Source organism: Heliangelus exortis, chromosome 3 (genome assembly GCF_036169615.1).
Source record: "Heliangelus exortis chromosome 3, bHelExo1.hap1, whole genome shotgun sequence".
NCBI lineage: Eukaryota > Metazoa > Chordata > Aves > Apodiformes > Trochilidae > Heliangelus > Heliangelus exortis.
Genome location: NC_092424.1, coordinates 96,146,616 through 96,166,787, shown reverse-complemented (window position 1 = coordinate 96,166,787; position 20,172 = coordinate 96,146,616). Strand labels below are relative to the sequence as shown.

Here is a 20,172-nt window from a genome sequence, read left to right as displayed (position 1 = left end):
CTTTGTTTCAAGAAGACAAAGGGATATTAGAAATAAGTATTACTTTTCAATTCATAATACCAAGGCAACAGAAGAAACCTTCAAAAAGAAGAGTCAAATAAAAAAGATATATTAGAAAATTTATTTTACTTTTCAAAACTTAGAACAGCCAGGAAATGGAAGAGCTCTGCTGACAATTTTTAATGTCACTCCTTATGGAGTTTCAGCCTCATCCACTGTACGTTTTACAATGCTGCACTGACTGCAGTTTAGCCATTTGGAGAATTCTAGACATTTTCCTCTGTTTTTTTTTCCTTGGTTTATAACAGAAAATTAGGCTAATCATTTATGTGTAGCACATCTCTTGCCAACTTTAATTAAAATATAAGACTATTTTCAGTAACTTTGAAACATGTAACAGAGTGGCATTTTCACTAGATACACTGAAAGCATTCTAGCTCTGGTGTTAATTGCAGTTTTCCTATTAATTTCACTGCAGTTAGGAGGAAATCTGTCACTATCAAGGAATGTGAGGTAAACCAGACAGCATGTTTTTTTTCAGAGAATGCAGGACTCCCTGTTTCTACTGTGGTGTTCATAGCACCATCTGCAGGAATCACTGAAGCAGTGCATTCATCCATAGATGATTTTGAATTTCTGAGTGCATCACTAAAGTTAATTCTAAATTATATATTCATATTTTGCAAGACAAATTGAAGTTTATCCCAGACTGCAATTCTGTGTGTAGATGTTGAGATTGCCCCTATTTAATCTTTGTGATTTTTCTGAACAGTTTAAGTATTATTTAAGATGGCTTTTTGATGCTTAATCTTTTTTCCCCTTGCTTCTGTTTTTCTGTTACTCTAAAAGACCCACTGATTCTTTCAAAGGAAAATAATATGACAGCATAGGAAAAGCTGTGCTTTGCCCTTTTTTTTTGTTTGTTTAGTTAGTTAACCTATACATTCCACATATTGTGAAGTCTTCATCAAAATATTGAAGTGTTATTGAAACGTTTAATATGTCAAGGAATGTAAAATAATGCCATTAATTTTCTGCATCAGAACAGAATAAAAAAGGATTGCATCTGATGACTCTGCTTTGCATCTCTGCGTAAGTTTTAACCTCACCTGGCTGAAACTAATGCCTGTCTGTTTGCTTGTAGCCAGAAGACTTGGATCCTTTCCAAGAGACGCTTGAAGAAAGAAGGTATCCTGGGGAAGTTACAATCCCAAGTCCTAAACCCAAATACCCTCAATGCAAAGAGAGCAAAAAGGATTTAATAACGTAAGCATAATGTGAGGTGAAATTATTTTTCTCCTTTTAACCTTTTCTCTCTTTGTCTTCTTTTAAACAAACGAGTACATATACGCCTTGCAGTATGAGCATGCAACATTTGCAGCATATAAATGTTTCAAACTGCCAGTTAAGTAAAGTGATAAGCTAATGTGTATTTGCTTGTTCTTAATGATGCTATATTGTATTGAGACGCCATTTTCATTTAAACCTGTTCATTTTGCAGCTTTTCGATTAGGATGCTTAAAATCCCTTGCAGTCATTGCAGCTAAACTGGAAACAATGAAACTTTTAAAAGTTTTTTTTTTAAACATACTTACTATTTTGGCTGTTTTTGTTTTTGTTTGGTGGCAGATGTCCAACACCAGGGTGTGATGGGAGTGGTCATGTGACTGGTAATTACGCCTCACATAGAAGGTGTGACTTCATTTTTTTCATGGTGGATTCTGTCTTTTCAATTTATTGTTTTCAGCTTACCTCAACAATGCTGTCAAAGTAAAACGTTGAACTATGTGTTAACCCTTTGAGTAATATATGTTGATCTTAAAAGCATGCTAATTTGTGTGTTGTATAAACGTCTTTTATTTTTAAATAGATTACTAAAATTTCCAAAGTATTCTTAAGCATTTAAGTAGTTAACCCAGGAATCTCAAATATTTTTTGTTACATGCTACTAGTTCATGGAGAAACAAACAAAAAAAGAACATTTACAGTATGTAATTTTGGAAGTAATGTTGATACCTAAATATATTCAGAGGGTTAACTATATTACAAAATTCAATATTACAGCACTTGCCCCATCGCTTTTCTGCATTACAAACTTTTACTTTTTAATTTTTATGTTGTGTTTGTTTGGAAGAGTTCAGTTAGTAAGAAGATTCACTTACTTGTATGCCCTGCCATGTCTTACAGTTTATCTGGCTGTCCCTTGGCTGACAAAAGCATTCGAAGTATGCTGGCTACAAGCTCACAAGAACTCAAGTAAGATATAAAGAACAAATATTTTCTTTATAAATATTTATTTGACCACAGATTGTGTATCAGAAATTAGAAACACTGCTTGGAGAACTCCTGCAGAAGGGGCTGATACTGCCTGGAACACGTGTCGAAGTCTCTAGAAATATCATTCAGGCTGGCTTTATACATGTCTGTTGCTGTAGCATTTTCTTTTGTGTATTTGTTAGGTGATAAGGATGGAGAAATGCCAGAAGTTCTGGAATTTCGTATAAATGTTGGAATTCCTATTCACTTTTTTTCCTGAATGTTTGATTTTGCTAGTTAGAACAGAAAATTCTTATGCAATTAGACTGATTAAATACTTGTAATTACACAACCAGTAAAGTACTGCAGTTTCTCAGACAGATCAGAAGAAAGAGAAAACAACTTATTTATCCCTAATGGTTGCATAATTTTCACTGAGCTTTTATCACTGCTAGCAGCTTAATGCATTTTCTCATCTGACTATGTGCTTTTAGTGTTCACTTAGTTATTCCCCTACTTAAAATGCATTGTTTACAGGTCCTTTCAGTTCTTAAGAGTGATGATTGTGAGCAACAAAAGTTAGAGAATCTTGAGACTTAGCTTTGTTCTGTCTTCCTGCTTGATCAAAGCTCTGTATGTGGAAGAACTGTAGCATTTGCCAGTGCTGTGTGGTAGTGGTACTCCTGAGTGTGTACTATGGTTAATATGGAAAAATATTAAGTAGCAAGGACAAACTGGGTAGAGTATGAGTGGATAGCTCACACTGCCATGCTAAGCAGTATTATGTCATTACCATAAATGATTGCCTTAACTACCATTTCTGTAGACAGTACATATCTTGATGAAAAACACAACTGTAAAGCATGGGAATTATAAGAAAGGAAACATGAGAAAGCTGTTGCAGTAATATTCCTCTCTAGTCTTAGATAATCTACTCTCGAGATTCAAACAATGGGTGCAAAATTTACAATCTCTTTCCTACCCAGTCAAAAGCAATGGTTTGGAGCTATCACTTTAGATCGTGCTGGTACCTACTGCTAGAAGGCTACGTGATATAGAAGGGGAAGAGATGTAAATGAGATCAAGGAAAATACCTAAGTGTAGGCAAAGTGATACCTGGGCATACAATCCCGAGGAAACTCAGATCTGGACCTGTGTTTTGGGCTGGAATAGGTAAAGCGGTAGATGTTCAAGGAAACCTTATTGCTTAAACAGGACACAGACAAGAGTTTTGGGGCAGCATGAATAATACTTTGTGTACTTACTTTGCTGCTCTAACCTTTTATAAAAATTCCACTTCTGTTAGGAAAGTGTTCCTGAGCAACCCCATCTCCCCTGCCTTTCTCAAGCATCTGCAGTGAAGCCTACCTAATACAGAACAGGAAGAAAAAAATTCACTTTAACTCCCCACTATTTTAAGTTTTGCTAAAGGAAAGAGAACAAGATTAAATCATATTTAAAGTTATATTTTTGCATCCAGCATCTCTTACTTAGCATTTAGCATAATTTATTTATTTAGCAGTTATGTTAAATGAATGCAAAAGTTAGAAAAAGCCAGATTTTTAAGGGTAACTTAACAGTTCACTTTTGTGTTTTCATTACAAGGTAACCCTTCATTTTCTGGTCACATATTTTTCCGTAGGATAACAAAGTAATTCATTGCACAGGGCAGACAGTAATTACTGAATAAGCAACTAATTAATTTCTTCTGTTTTCCTCATCAGCCCATGTGTGGACCTGTCTGTTCTTAACTGCACTTTTCTAAACTACTCTCAGGAACTAATAATTCACTTACACATTTGTCACTACCATTGCATCTGAGAGTTTCCTAATGAATCTTGGAATCCAGTGCTCCAGAACAGCCATGGGACTGTCTTTTCTCCTCCCCAAAAGCTCTGATTAGGCCCAGCATCCACTTAGGCCATTTACTCTGCCTTGTTTTCCTTTGCCAGTTTTTCTACATTGTTCACTGGTCAAATTAGCCCATCTCCTGCTTCCATCACATTTATATTTTTATTGTCCTCTATCTCTACATCCTGTTGAAGTTAGTACAGAGGGCAATAAAGCATCTTTCCATTTCTCACAAATATCCAAAAGCAGGGAAGTAGGTGTCCTCCTAGTGGCAGCATCCTTTGTACAGATTTCATTTGTGCTCTTATTCTCTGCCAAAGACAGAAGATGTGATCATCTAAATGATAATCCATATGTACAAAACAGCTAAACCAAAGCTACATAGATTATTTTGATTTTGAAATTTTTGAACTGTGAAATACTTCGTTTACATCTGTTATATTTCTGTCTGTGAGGTTTTGGGGTATAATTTCCTTGCTTTTAAAAAGAGCAAGCTGAAAAGAAGCAGAAATTCCAAAATGTAGGATTTTACTGGCTCTCTGTCAGGCCACCAGCCACCATGGGAACTTTTGTTACCCACTGTATAGGTCACCTGCACTACTGTGGTAACAAACATCACTAAAAGATACAATGCTCTGGAAGGACTGGTACCAGGAGGAGGTGGAAAACATTGGTAACATGTTCTTTGCTCATGGTAAAACAGTAGTGAGAATCAGTAACCTTGGCTGCTGCCCCACCCTGTATAGAGAAATGTATACACATTTTTTTACTCTTTCCTAAGTTAGGGTCCCTTCTGTCCCATCTCTTCCAGTTTATACTGTTCCCATCTCTTCTTCATCTTCAACTCTTTGTTCCAGTTTTCAGCATAGTTGCTTCCAATCTTCCATAATCTTCAACCTCTGTACGATATCTGGCAAATATTTTCCTAGTGCATGGGGTACAGAGAACATTTGATAGTGTGGTACAAGAACTGATAGTGCAGCATATTTCTGGACTGCATGGTTTGGAAAGAGTTTTTTACTTTAATGTTTTTTCCATGCATGACTTAAATAGCAAAAACTATGTATGTGCTGGTAAAGCCTTTATATCACAATAATCTCCCTCTGCGCATCATACAAGACACACAAGTTATGTATTATGCAGCTTCCAAACCAGAATTTTGCTGAAAAACCAATTCTTTTTAAGCCCAAATTAAAATAAAAAATAGCAGACATAAGTAATATAATTATTTGATATTATTTGCACTGAATAATATCATTCAGGTAATATTCATAATCAAAATAATATGAGAATCTGGAAAGTTAAAAAAAGTTCATTTTGCTTAACAGTTATGCTCAGGGTATTGTATGTAGCACCCCATAAATTCCACCACTCACATTTTTTGGGTCTTACAATAATAATGTTGCAACTTTCAATTAAATTGTTCCATAGTCAGCCTAATTACTCCTTACTACCCATGTTTCTCTTCTCTAAGGCTTCTTACTCAGGTTTACCATGGAGATTGTACGATTCTCCACTTTCCCCCAAAGCCCAAGTGGAAATGTGAGAGTCTTTATTCAGTTTATCAGCAGAGCAAAGCAGTTACACAGCCTGGTCTATGGTTTCCAAATAACAGAAAATTTTCTTTATCTTTAATTCTTAGTTGTTGGTATTGGGAAGAAAAAAAAAAGTCAACAGCTTTAAGGGTCTCCGAAGAAATTAATTTTTGGCAAGAATCCAAGCTTTTCCATCGTTAGGATTTGGGTGACAGTACTTGTGAAAAGCAACTGATTTTTAAAGGAGCTAGAGGCACCATATTGATGAATGAACTTATCTTTGATGGCAAAGCAGTTAGCAGTGCACCCAGTGACTGATGTCAATATTAAAATAGTAGTAAATTAAATCCATTTTAATCCCATCCAGGGACTTTTCCTTGTAAGTTTTTCTTATCTACTCCTTATCATTGGTTGTTTTTTCTAGCAGTTACAGTTATTTTAGAACTGTAAGCCTATTGTAGAATTATAAATAATATTTAAAAGCAACATTTTGAAGCCCTTTTAATCTTATTCAAAATATTTTTTAAAAGAGAAACTAAAATTAATTACTGTTTTTAAAGGACATATTTTGATCATCAATAAATCAATCCCAGCCAAATGCAGCATACTGACTGAGAACATTTCTCAGTACTGCCAACATGAGAACCAGAGAACTTGGATACCAGAAAATCCCAGTAAATGCCAAACTTTGTTCTACTTAGTGGTACTGTAATATAAAATAATCAAAATTTTTCAAAGGCTGTAAGTAAGTAGGTATTAGCTTGGTCTACTTCAGAACTGGCCATCAAATTGTCAACATTTACCCTTGATTCTTGAGTCAGTTTTCTGCCAGAAAATACCATTAGTGCTTACGTTAATGGATCTGAACCTGGGAAAGATTTTCAAGTTTGGATTTTTATCTGTTACTGTTGTAATATGCCCAGTCTTTCAGTCTCAAAGCTGAGTCACTATATAGGTTTTGCATGTCACTGGTTTATGTGGTGGACATCTCTTGCTATGCCTTATGGCACTTACAGGCCCCAGTCTAACATCCCTGTCTACAGTGAAGCCTGAGAACTTTTCCACATCTCTTTACTCAAAGTGAGGAGCTCAGTCTAATTTTCACCTTCTCCACAATCAAGTAAGGGTTGAATTTCTGTATCTCCCTCTTCTTTCCATGTCAGTCTGCCCTAATTTTCACATTCTTGGTGGCTGTCTTCTCCTCTTTCTTTTACCTTCCTTTTAACCTTGTCTCCCTACTCCCAGATGTGTCATCCTAGTAATGTGTTCCATCCATTTCAGATGGAAAGCTGAGCTTCTCTGAAGCTTTTCCTATTAATCACAACTCTAGGAAGAACAGCATTCTGCAGTACAGTTTTTTTCTGGACAGAAAGAATATCCTTACGTCATTCTTATAGGAAAACTTTTCTGTGTTAGTGTAATCTTTAATATTCACCTTTTATTGGTGTAATTTTACTGCAGTTTTCCCAGCAAGAACTAGCAACTGGGAAGAAGGGACATCCTCCCAGAAACAGAGAAGCTTGTGGTGGATTTATTCTGAAGAATATATAACATAAAATATTACCATGAAAAAGTAATATTTTCTTTCACACTTTAATGATCTTACAAGAAATAGGCCTTCTCCAAATATAAAATTAAAATACAGAAACAAAAATAATAGTATATATTAGTAAAACACCACAGAAACCTTCCCAGCTTTAGACAAGTAATGAGGTTACTCTTAGACATTGATCAGCTTCTATACTTTTTAAATCTTGATAGCTCTCCCAATATGCATCCACTTTTTGTACTCAAAACAGTTATTTAGCTGCTGAAGTGGTTTCTCCACCTGCATCCTCTGTTTCCCACCTGACATGTTTCTGATGTTCAGTGCTCAGGTGTGTATTTGTTGCTTCATCTGTGCAGGAGTGTTGTCCCCTCCCTTCCCTTTTTCTGCTGAGATCATATCTGTCCTCTTCTAAGAACTCAGTAAGACTGAGACCCATCATATAGTTTTCACTCACTTTTCTCCTTGAGAATTACTCTTTATTGCAAGATAAATAACCTTTTCCATTCTTGCTATCACTTTTTTATCCCTGTTATTTATGTATTTTTTTTCTACATTAATAGAAGGTGTCATTAGTTTTTCTTGAATGCTGAGGTTGTTGAGCCTAGTAAGTAATTGTGTGTTGTAATGAAATACTATTTTGATGCTAAGTATGTATCCTTTGAATCTGTGGATACCTTTATAGGTACTTTGATGATTTATTTTATATAGAAAATGTTATTGCAAGGACCAGACCTGATGTATTTGGAGTAATGTTAAAAATTACTATAGTGAGTCATTTGTAAATTACAGTGTTTGATTAACTTACCTGAAATGTTATGGTAAAACAAATCTTGGGTTTTATTGTATTAATTAATTTCAAGTTAGCTCGCAAATCTAATTTAAATTATTAAAAACAAAATCAAGGAACATAGAACCCCAATATTAGTTCGTCTATAAGGAATAATCTTTCCTGGTTTGTTCAACTAGATCCTTGGGCCAAGTGAAATTAGGAATCTCATGTGGTTTCAGTGGGGTTTTTTTGCATTTTTTGTTTCCTGTATTTATTGCAGATTTCAACTTGGATACCTTATCTTTGATGGCAGCATGCATGCCTGGCCAGAACAGAACACCTTGGGCTCTGTTCCTGCACTTCTCAATACTCAAATGGGCACTGTAGGTTATACCTAGCATTTCCAACCTCATGTTGTGTGGTGTTATGATAATGTCCTTTGTATAGAAACCATCATCTGCAGCAACTTCATCTCTGTAGTCGCAATAAGTTTTACATATGGAAGTGGCTGGGCTTTTTCTTTCTGTTAGAATAACTCATTCAGACTCTGGTAAGGTTGAGTCATTCCATTTTTCTCACTTAAGTTTGTCAACTTTTGTCTCCAAAATGGAAAATACTTGAGTTCTGTTTACATAAGAACCCTCATCATTGTTTTCATTTTTGAGAGGTATTTTTAAAAGCATGTACTCTCTATAAAGTTCCTTAGAAGCCATCTGCATATCAGTACCTCTGATACTGTGAAATGTTCCATGCAGGCACAAAATTGTTTGCATGAAGCACCATGCAGAATCAGGGCCTTAGTAAGTTTTCAATACTATTAAATGGTTTGCAAATAGAAGTTTCATTTGCACAGTGGCATCTACAATACCCAAGTAGTTTATGGCCTCTTTCTTTCTATACTTAATTATTTAAAACAAAATATACTGATAGCTGTACTTTTTTTACTGTTTGGATTTTAATTAGTATTTAAAACCATTTGCCACTTCGTTATCACCCAAAATGGTCTCGATTCAGATGAATGATCATGAATTAGAGTAATTTTTTTAAAACAACCTGTATAACTGAAGTCTAAACTTTGTTTTCAGGAGGGATGTAAGTGATGGGTATCCACTTCTCTGCATTTCTCTATGCCAAACTTTGAAAGTGGAGTTCAATTTCTGCAGTAAAAACTTAGGCAATTTTGAAGATACAAGCCATAGTTCTTAAGCTCTTTACTAATCACAAAATTAGTGTGAATGTTTATTTGACAGTTCATTTTAATTTTCAAAAATTTTCTCTTGCCAGTTATTCAGTGCCATTCTGTGCAGACCCTAAATAACTATTCTGAGAGAAGCACTTAATTGTGATTAATTATTGATGAATTTGCTTAGCTATGTTAATATGCCCACTGAATCTCTCTAAGGTCTTCTTGTCTTGGAGTCTTTCCATTTGTACAGTTGCCACCACCTTCCTTGGGTTTGATCATACTTCTTTGTCATTGAATGTGTCCTGCATAATTAATCTCATTCAGCCTGACATTTGCTTGTATTCAATTCAAAGGTTTTTTTCTTTAGCACAATTTGGTTATTGTGCAAACTCCCATTGTGATGTTGATCATTTTTTACTTCAAATCAACAGATCATAAATGATTGCTCATTCCATCCAGATCTGCAAAGATCTGTAACATGATGCTGTGGTATATCCCAAGTGCTGAGGCAATCCCCATGGGAAGTTGCATAAACTATACTGTTACTAAAAGGGGAATTATAAGTGCAGTATTTTGCACTCTTTGTGTTTGGTCAGACTGCCAAATCCATTTAATATATACCCCCAAAAAAAGTAGTTTTGTCATTTGAAGTCATAAATGTCATTGTCTGGATCCTCAGTTGGTGTGAATTAGCATAGCTCCATTGTCTTCCATGGAGTTAGGCTAAGATACAACAGTGATGATCTGGGCAGATGCCCTCAGCTGCTCTCTTGGGTTAGCATTCATGTTTGATTGCCTTATTTAAATATCTTTTAAGTTATAAATTCCCTTGCATTGTTTGGTTTCTTAGAATGACCAATGCTAACTCTATTACTTGGTGTCTGTATCTGCACAGTAACATCTGATTTTGCCATGCAGTTAAGTTCACTCCTTTATTTTTATATCAGTGCTATTGGGACTTTATGTGGCACACATTTTTTGCAGCACAGTAGCATCTATTTCAATGTTTTATATCTCTAAAATATCCCATGTCCTTCATAAGCACCTCATAATAATCTTATTTTACAATATTTTTGTATTCCCAGTAAGTGGAATTTACATTTGCTCATCTGCATGTAATACTTCCCTTCTACCCTAACACACACAGAATTTTCACTGCTTCAAAGTCTGCTGGTTTCTCTCCTTTTACAGACAACAACATTGTGCTCTTTCAGCATGGGCTCATTTGGTGTATACTGTGTGAAACAACCTTAGATTTTGAGGAGTATTTTAAAACTGGCCATCATTAATTACTTTGGTAAGCACTTGACAGTGCTTACACTGCAGTCAGCTCCAGCGTAATTATATTCCATAACAAAAAAGAGGCACAGGAGGACTGCAGTACGTTACTCTTCTTATCTATTACTTTTTGGACTGTGGTAAAAAGGAAAAAAAGACTCTTGAAAAAAATGAGATCTAAATAAATTATATCTAAGATGCACTTTCCAGAATTATCACTTGTATAGTGTCTTTAAAATTATCTGCTGTAAAGCAGTCAGTCAGAGTGATATTTAAAATGCCATCTTCAGGCTTCAGAGTTGATCCTATATGGAGGTGAACAGTATCTAGTTTCCAAATTCTCAGACTAAAAAGTAATGGAGACAGAATTATCAAAGTATATGATCAGCTGAAAAGAGCTATAAGTGTAATTTATTCAAAAGTTGTTAGATACAGGAACACTTCTGTATTAAGTAGGAAAGTAATCAAATCCTGCAGATACGGTTTATAAGAAAACCAAGCCATAGTATTCCTTTTCTCTCCTCTCCTCTCCTCTCCTCTCCTCTCCTCTCCTCTCCTCTCCTCTCCTCTCCTCTCCTCTCCTCTCCTCTTCTTTTGTCCCTTTCCCTTCCCTTCCCCTTCCCCTACCATTCCCCTTCTTCTCTCCCTTCCCTTTCTTTTTCCCTTTCCTTTTCCTTTTCCTTTTCCCTTTCCCTTTCCCTTTCCCTTTCCCTTTCCCTTTCCCTTTCCCTTTCCCTTTCCCTTTCCCTTTCCCTTTCCCTTTCCCTTTCCCTTCCCCTTCCCCTTTCTCTTTCCCTTTCCCTTTCCCTTTCCCTTTCCCTTTCCCTTTCCCTTTCCCTTTCCCTTTCCCTTTCCTTTTCCTTTTCCCTTTCCCTTTCCCTTTTCCTTTCCCTTTCCCTCTCCCTTTCCCTTTTTCCCTTCCCCTTCCCCTTCCCCTTCCCTTTCTCCTTCCCCTTCCCTTTCTCCTTCCCCTTCCTCTTCCCCTTCCCCTTCCCTTTTCCTTTCCCTTTTTCCTTCCCCCTTCCCTCTTCCTCTTCCCCTTCCACTTCCTCCTTCCCCTTTCCCTTCCTTTTTCCCTTCCCTTTTCCCTTCCCTTTTCCCTTCCCCTTCACTCTTCCTCTTCCCCTTCCCCCTCCCCCTTTCCCTTTCTCCTCCTCTTTCTCCTTCCCCTTCCTCTTCCTCTTCCCACTATTTTTTCCAGACCACTTAGTCTAGCACTTTCCTTGACCACAGTTTACTAAGTAAACAAAGTATCATTTACTTTTTTACTGTATGATTTGAATCTATAATTCATCCATGAGTTACCATTATATCAGTAAATATTACCATATAATTAGTCAATATATCATATAAAAATGAAAAAAATATCTTGGTTATTTCTTACAAACATTTTTATATTTTTCTTTTAAATACCAGGGTTTTTCTTTAAAAAGGAGTGAATTCAGTGTCTGCTATTTTAACTTGTGTATTTCACACATGAGATTTAATTTAAAAGCTGAAATATTGGGTAGGCTGGACACTGCAGAGGAAAATCACTGTTTTTTTCCCCCATGAATAAGAGTTATAAAAAATCAAGAAAAAAAACCAAGGAAATCATAAAAAATTATATGAAAATTAATTGAAAAATTAAAAAGAATTTATAGATTATGGGTTTTTCCTCAAGGCTTCTCCAGGAACCATTGTAGGTGGTGATTTGTTTTCCTCTGATGCACTAATCAAGAAACATCTGTCAGGAAAGCGTAAGTATGTCCCATAACCATAGGCTTAATGGAGGAGGGGTAAGGGCCTTGTTTGAAATAATACCCAATACATCTGTTGTAACTTCAGTGTGGAGAGTCTGAAAGAACTGAATTATTAAGTATTTTTTCCTTTTTTTTTTTCCTTTTAATCCATGTTAATGTTTAATCTTTAACACTCTCATTCACAGAGAAACACCTTCAATGGTTCTAAGTATTTCCTGATACCTGATCCAAAGTCCTCTTAAGTCAATGGAAAACACCCCACCATCTTTAGCTAACTTTGGATCTGAGACTATGTTCTGTAACTGCAAAAAACTTCCCCTAAGCAGGATTATTTTAGTGGAATAAGAACAATATTACAAGGCCAAATTCTGTGTATAATTTGCACTCCTGACACTTGACAAAACCAGTTTCAGGTTGATACTTTCACGGGCAAAGCCCTACCATTGCTTCCTGTACAAGAAAAAAGTATTTTTAGAGCTATTTGTTAGTCAAATATTGGTAAAGAAGTCCTTTAACTTTTTTCTGACTTCTATATAATATGATAAACCTCTGTAACTCAAGTTAGTAATTATGCATCTGAGAGGTAATTGTTTACCAGTTTTCATGCAAAACTTCTATGCAGAATACAATGTTTTAGCCATAGTTTACCTTATTTTAATTCCATTTTTACAAATTTTAGTATTAACTCTATTGAACCCAGACTAAATACTACTGACTCATAAATGGGTAATAATAAGTAAACACATCAGGACCAAAAATCTCCAATATTTGAAAAAATATTGTGAATATTAGTGTACCACAGTCCAAATGTATTTCATATCTTCATATAAGGTCTTATATAATCAAGAATCATCTCAAAACCAATTTCATTCCATCTTAAAGTTTAAAAGCCATTATTTCAAGGTAGCAGGTTTGCCTTTAAGGCTAAGGAAATTTTTGTCTGCTCATGTAAATGAAAATACTTTCCATTCAAAAGTAAAGTAAATAGAATGAACAAGGTATTGAGCCTCAGGGTATTTTTTTTTTATACATTTCCCTCACCATCAAAAACTAAAAAATGGCAGTTTCACTGTGCATGGATTAAATTCAGTGCAAGAGATCCAGTCCTCAGCAATGAGTAGTGGGAATTGGCAAGCTATGGGAGATATTTATGTAAGATGTAGTTTGCTGGGTGATCTGTTCCACAGTCTTTCATTTGACCTTCCTGTGATGCTACATTCATCTTGAAATTAGTGATTTTCCTGTGGCTGAATGGATGTTAAGGCTGGAATGTTGCCTATTCCTAGTTCATGCCAGGAGGTTAATAGGATACCCTTCTTCCATGTTATGTATAGCTGAGAATCACAACCTCTGAGATAATCAAAACAGAATTTGTGTTTCAGATTTGTGCCCGCCTCACATATTATGCTCCCAAATCCTTGTCAGGGGGCATTTAATGAGCAAGCACGTTTTTGAGAACAGTGATTTTAAAAAAAAAAAATTTTGTCAGAGTTTAAATACAAGATGTAAAAACTTGCTCTGGAAATAGAAAGTTATGCTTCTTCTTCAGCAGTCTGGAAAGCAAAAAGTATTAATCAGTGTTTAGATGAGATCTGTCTCAATGCTAGCCAAATGAATTAGAAACCCAAGTAAGGAGCAGTAAACAGATGCTCGTGGATATTTGACAATAAGCATACAAAAGCAAGTGACTTTGGAAGTGTATTGCTTCAAAAAAAAAAAAAAAAAAAAAAAAAAAAAAATTGGAGGGAAACCCTTTTGTTGTAAAAATAATGTAGGTGAAGCAGTTAACCTCTCACTCAAGGCTGCTTTTCTAATTCTGCTGTGTGGGAGAGCTATTAGCCCTCAAGTATAATCGAACATGAGCACTTTCTCTCTCTCTCTGCATTCCTGACTGTGAGCAAAGTGTTTCAGAGCACTGGAGCTGTTTTCTCCACTGCAGTATGCAGTTGAATGGTGCTGTTGCACTGCACAGCCATTTATTCCTGTTTACAACCCCCACCCTCTCCAGCACTATACACAGCTGTTTAGGAAACTATTCCTGTAGCTATTAGACTGCAAAATTAAAGTGGCTCTTTAATGAAATGGGTTTTTTTCTGTATTAACCAAGCTTACTGTGCCTAATCTTACGGGAGGTGCAGAAGGGGAAATTGTACAACAGCATGGTCTTTCTGCCTTTGTTTACTTTAAGAAGAAAGTAAGAAAAGACACCAGAGCATATCCCATAAGAATAAAAATCACAACTCATTTTCAAGTACTCTACCTAACGTTACCTCTCCTAATGATACCATTATTATGAAGCTGGAATTATTGCTTGTGTTCTGTTCAATACAGTCTCAAATTCCAGCACAAGAAATAACAGTTGAGCTTGGAACAGTTTTAATGGTTTTATCAGAGCTCCCTGCCCTCACTGAAGGGATGTCTTCTTTGTTCACATAATGTACAAACTGCCTCAGACATTCTGACAGGTTAGGGTGAAATGGCACTGATTTCAGATGATTGTTTACTGTTCTAAAAGCTCCATTGTTTCTTCTACTGCTTCCCAGGCAGCTGCAACATCCTTTCAGGAGAGACAGGAAACTCTGAAGCAGAGGCAGATGGATGCCTGGAGTAGAAACTGGGAGCACTGTCTTGGGCACGTAGTCCCTTTGACTGAGCAAGACATTTGGTGTGATTCATTTTATCTACCTCACGGAGAATTTCTGAGCATTCACCAGCTCTGAAAACTGGTCTTCAAAGTCATAATTTTCAGTTGTTGAGAAGAACACATACAAATACAAAGAAATATACACCTATTTCTAGTATACAACTATATGAAGAAATTGGCTATCAAGAGGGGACCACAATCAAGTAGAATAATTGAGGTTGCTCTTTCTGGGAATAAGCTTGTAAGGAAAGGTTGCACCTGTACTGTCAAAAGGAGGCCAAAGAGCGTACTCTTTGATACAACTTGTAAGATCTATTAAAGAATTATGAGATCCTGTAGGCAGGGACCTCCTAATGTCAACTCCTCCTCAAATGAAGTCCAGTTGAAGAAGGTTGCTCAGGATGTTTTTCTAAGTTTTTAGTATCTCCAAGGTTGGAGTTCCCATAACCTCTTTTAGTGTTTGACCAGACTGATGGTAATTTTTATTTCCTTTGTACTGAGTTGGACTTTCCCAAGCTGAACCTTTGTCTCCATTGCCTCTCATTCTTTAGCTGTGCGTCTCTAAGAAAACTTTTGCTATGCCTTCACCATACCATAGGTAGGTGTGCATAGACAGAAATAAGATTGCTTCTTACAGTTTTCTTCGTAAGAATAAAGAAGCCATCCCTCTCACCTTCATATATCAAGTGCTTCAGGTCCATAGCCATCCTGCAATGTCTTGCAGCACTGAAAATTTTCACCTTAGTAGTTGTAGTTCTTGGAGCACTTGGAAGAATACAAAAGACCTTGTGTCCTCCTAAGGTTACTTCATGAGGACTGATTTGTCTGCCCACTGCTACCATCTGAGACTATCTCAAGGCAGTAGGATGGAGTAATCATAGGGGCAGGATTAGCTGTGGCCATGTCCAATCTGTTCTTCTTCCAGATAAGTTCATGACTGGACTCACTCTAAGATTTTTTTGTTTCATTATTAATTAAGTCTTGCTTAGTGTTGCAGGCCTGAGGTAAATTCAGGTAAATTGTGAGGTTATACTTAAAAGTCAGTGGAGGTGGAACATGAGTCTCCAGTCAATTGTACTAAAAATGTATGCCTGAAAATGTTTCAAAAAATAGTATAAACTCACCAGCAACAAAACTGGCTTTCTGTTAGCTGTACTGTTCATTAGCCTTCTTACTAGACCAGACTGTCTCTCACAGTCTGAAATAATTCACACTCAGGATTTTCACTTTTCCTCACTTGGGCTTCTGACAAATGTTTTTAGGCCTAGAGGGAAAAAGCTGCTTGCTTTTGTAAAATGGAAACTGAAGGCTTTTAGTCTTTTGCTGTTGACTCTTCACCCCCAAAATAGAAAGTAAAATCTCTGCTTTATCTGTCTGGGAAAGCAAAACCTTTGAGAGTTTGTTCCCTTTATCCAAATGCTAACCTGTCCCTGTTATTAGATAGCACATGTTTTCTGATAGAAACACATACATTCAGAAGAGATGTAAAAGTTCATCCATTGTATGAACCCTGTGGTACAATGGCACTTCTCAAGGTTTTTAATTGGCACAGTACAGTGCATGTGGAACAACTCATACCCCTCATCCTTAAAATGCAGTTAGTCACCTAACCCCACTTAACACTGAACTAATATGTTTAGCATTGCTTATCTTTCTGAATCTGCACTGGAAACCATCCTTTTATTTGCTCTTTTAAAACAGGACAATAAGAAACAAGCCATTAATAGTGAATCATAGAATAATAGAATTTTCAGGGTTGGAAAGGACTTTTAAGATCATCTAGTTCCAACCCCCATGCCATGGGCAGGGACATCTCCTACTAGGTCAGGTTGCTCAGAGCCCCATCCAGCCTGGACTTAAAAACTTACAGGGATGGGGCACGTCTCTGGGCAACTTGTTCCAGTGCCTCACCACCATGATGGTGAAGAACTTCTTCCTAACATCTAACCTAAATTTCTAGTTTGAATCCATTTTGCCTAGTCCTGTCATAAAAAAACACCTCACATCATAAAAAGTCCCTCTCCAGCATTCTTGTAGGCAAAGAAGAAAAATCCAACCTAATGAATTATCTGTCATCCGGATTATTTTAATGTGTGGGTGTTTTTTGCAAGCCTCTGAGATATCATGCTGCCCATGATATATTTCCTAGATAACTCAAACATGTTTACAGTCTTATTCACTTGTGGCTTTGTCATAGTGCTAGACTGAGAGGACTGTCATTAGAGGCAGGACACCTGCTGCTTTCTTAATTATGAAGGGCTAGAAATCTTATTGCCTGTTTTTTAGGCTTAATCTTCCATATTAGTGTTTGGTATTCTATTTTGAAAGAGGACATCAAAATTTGACTTACATCGTGCCCTTATTCTTTCCATCCTTCCCACTGAACCTGTTTCTTCTCCTTTACATTTGATCCAGCTGTCTCCATTTCTGTGATATTCTGGAGTCCTTCTCTTGATCAACTATTTGATATAGTTAGAATATAGGTTGAGTAGATCTGTTCAAATCAAAAGCAGCTAAACAGAGTAGCTAAGGGATGGCTAGTGCTGGGTTGTGCCCATTCTTTTCCCATTGACTTGATTGTAATTTTAAGGACAAAGACTATATGAAAGTTATTAATTTGTTCCCTCTGCTTTTACCAGTGCTTGCTAGTCCAGCTTTTCACAACATTTCTTGGGGAGGTACTGACCTTTTTGAGTCCCAAACATCCAGGAAACTCTCAGGAAAACAGGTTTAAGGTCATACTGCTGTGCCCATCAGACATCTGGTCATTGCTTCACCTGGGAGAATATACACAAAGTACAAAACAGCAAATCATTGAAGAAATAACAACAGAGAAACAATAATTCAAAGATGATGTCATTGATAATTTTATGGTATTCAAGGGAACCAGGCTACTGACCTAACCACAATGTAAATCTCTTACCAGAGGAAGAATTCCCTGCTTTAAAGGGTGCATTTTCAAAGTACTCAGCATTTGACTTAATTTTTATCCAATTTTGTGCTAAAGCTTCCATTTATATTTTAAATGGAAAAGTTAGGGCAGGTTTTGAAGACTATTTTTAAGGTGAAGAATACCAAAGTTCTATACTGTGCTGCTGTTTTCAAGTGCTTCTCTTGGATTCATTTTCACACATGGGAGGCAGGAGAAATCAAGTCACTGGCTGTTCTGCAAATCCTGAATTGACCAGTCTTGCTGTGCAATGGCCATGTGGCAGATATTCCTGAGAGGCTTAGTCATTCCTATTTTAATAGGCTAATCAGCAATAGGACATTCATCTTAAGAAACAAATGTGTCTACCCAAAATTAATGAAAAAAACCCATGTGAGTTTAGGGTTGCTTTCTTTTTTTTTTTTTTTTTTTCTGACCACAGGCTTGCACCAGTGCTATTAGTAGACAGAGAACTCACATGGCTTTGTTCCTAGTTGCAGGGCATATTATCTTGAGGCTATCTCCTGCATTTTTCTCAGAGTCTCAGTCTTTTAATGGTATTCCTTCACTATAAAAATGAAGCCTTTTTCCAAAGGCTGAGGTGTTTGGCGATGAATATTTGAATTTAAGTATGTTGGAACTGATTCATCCCTGGTGCCAGGAAGTGCTTTCTGCTGCGGGGAGGGGATCTGCAGCTGGCGGGTGCTGCCTCCAAGGCAGGCGGTGCTGGCAGGAGGGAAGGCGTGGGCAAGGTGCCCAGGGAGAGAGCTGATTCACAGCTTCCCCCTGGCAGCTTCTGGGAACAGAACACCCCCTGGGTAGTGCACAGAAGCTATTTCACATTCGTCAAATCCCATGCCTTTGGCAACTGGCATGTTGGGCAGTATGTGCTGGTGCTAGATGTGAGAGCAGTGGGCAGCATGTCAGAGCACTTGCTGCTGGGAAGCTGGGAAGCCCTGGCTGCTAGCAGAGCAGGCAGCAGGCAGAGGTGGTAACTGAAAGCACAGGGATATTTTTTTCTACAGCCATGTAATCAATTTAAATGCATTTGAGTGCACAGCTATATTTTAAAGGGCAGCATGATGCATTTTACAGAATAATGGATTTCAGTGTAATTAAAAAACATATCATCTTCCTTCTCACCCCTCCAAAAAATTTTAAAAATGCAGAGATGTAATACAGGTAATACTGGCAGCTAAGGAAAAAAATTGTACATACAAAAAGTCAGGGAATTAATTAAATTTCACCTAAGGTGAAAAATATGGAGTCAGCCATCCCCAGTTTAGAACTATTTAGTTGCCGAGGATTTCTAGAGGCAAAGATATCAGCAGAGATATCTCAGCAGAGATAGAGGAGGCTGAAGTTATTCCATGAAGCCTCAGAGCCAAAATTATTTTAGTTTCATGCCTGGACTGGCTCCATAGGCCTGGCACCAGTCCCTAGTAGATAGCAAGATTGTACAGTGAGAGTGGCAACAACACATCCTTCCATTTTGCACTTCTTTTCTGTCTCCAACTTGCACTTCTGCAAGTGTCTTCTGAAAGGGCTCATAATGCCCTACCAGATTGATCCCTGCCTAGTTTCTCTGGTTTCCTGTCCATTGCTATTGGAACTGCTCTGGGTCCAATGCCAAAAAGCATCTTACAGTATAGAAGATGTTCATTCATTTGCCATTTTTTATATTATTTTATTTTATTTTATTTTATTTTATTTTATTTTATTTTATTTTATTGCTATTGCTATTTCCTCAAATCCTCATCCTTTATATCTGCCGTTTTGGGTTTTTAATTTTCTTATTATCTCCAATGAGGCCTTTCCTATAAGTAGCATTCTGATAAGTATAAAATGTTAGCAGTATTTACATATGAAAAAGTAGTATTTAACATTTTTGCGGAGTCAGTTTCTGTGATGTACTCCTTCTAATACAGGGAAATACTTAACACATGAATCCAAATTTCTTTTTTTTAATTATTTTTGGCTTGCAACAAATCTTTATGAACCTTTGATATTTATAAGTGTCAGGCTTTACATGGTTTTATAGGTATATAAGTTAGGATTAGAACATAGATTTGGCCTTGAACCTGAAACCATAGACTAAGGATCCGCTGAAACATTTCATATTGGCATACCTTTCCCATGGCATTTAGTTTTCTTCCTCAACAAATTAAAATGAGCTTCAAAGTTCTGAATGGAATTTTCAGAAGTTCCCAGTGCTAGCCAGTTTCTGCTCTTGATAAAACTTACAAAGATTTTAATGAAAATAAGAGTGCAAGATACTTAAAATGATTCTTGGTACCCAAGAAAAAACACACAGCATTTTCCCCCCTGACACAAGGGTGCAGTGTGTACCCAGTCATCTCAGCAATGTGAGAGGACCACGAGCAAGGCAGACTAAGGGAAAGATAAATTCAGCTGTGATAAAAGAGCAAGAGG

General features: G+C 36.8%; 1 protein-coding gene across 10 annotated transcripts in view; it reads left to right on the top strand.

Annotated features, from left to right (window-relative positions):
• The window catches only part of MYT1L (myelin transcription factor 1 like), a 294,590-nt gene that overhangs the window by 239,509 nt on the left and 34,909 nt on the right, over positions 1–20,172 (top strand). For 6 of the 10 annotated variants that reach the window (XM_071741817.1, XM_071741822.1, XM_071741815.1 and 3 more), the window contains 3 exons: positions 1,145–1,266; positions 1,630–1,692; positions 2,188–2,256. In XM_071741817.1, coding sequence (XP_071597918.1) covers positions 1,145–1,266; positions 1,630–1,692; positions 2,188–2,256 — 254 coding nt within the window. The remainder of the gene's footprint in view (positions 1–1,144; positions 1,267–1,629; positions 1,693–2,187; positions 2,257–20,172) is intronic. The other 4 variants (XM_071741820.1, XM_071741819.1, XM_071741823.1 and 1 more) reach the window with 1 other exon arrangement.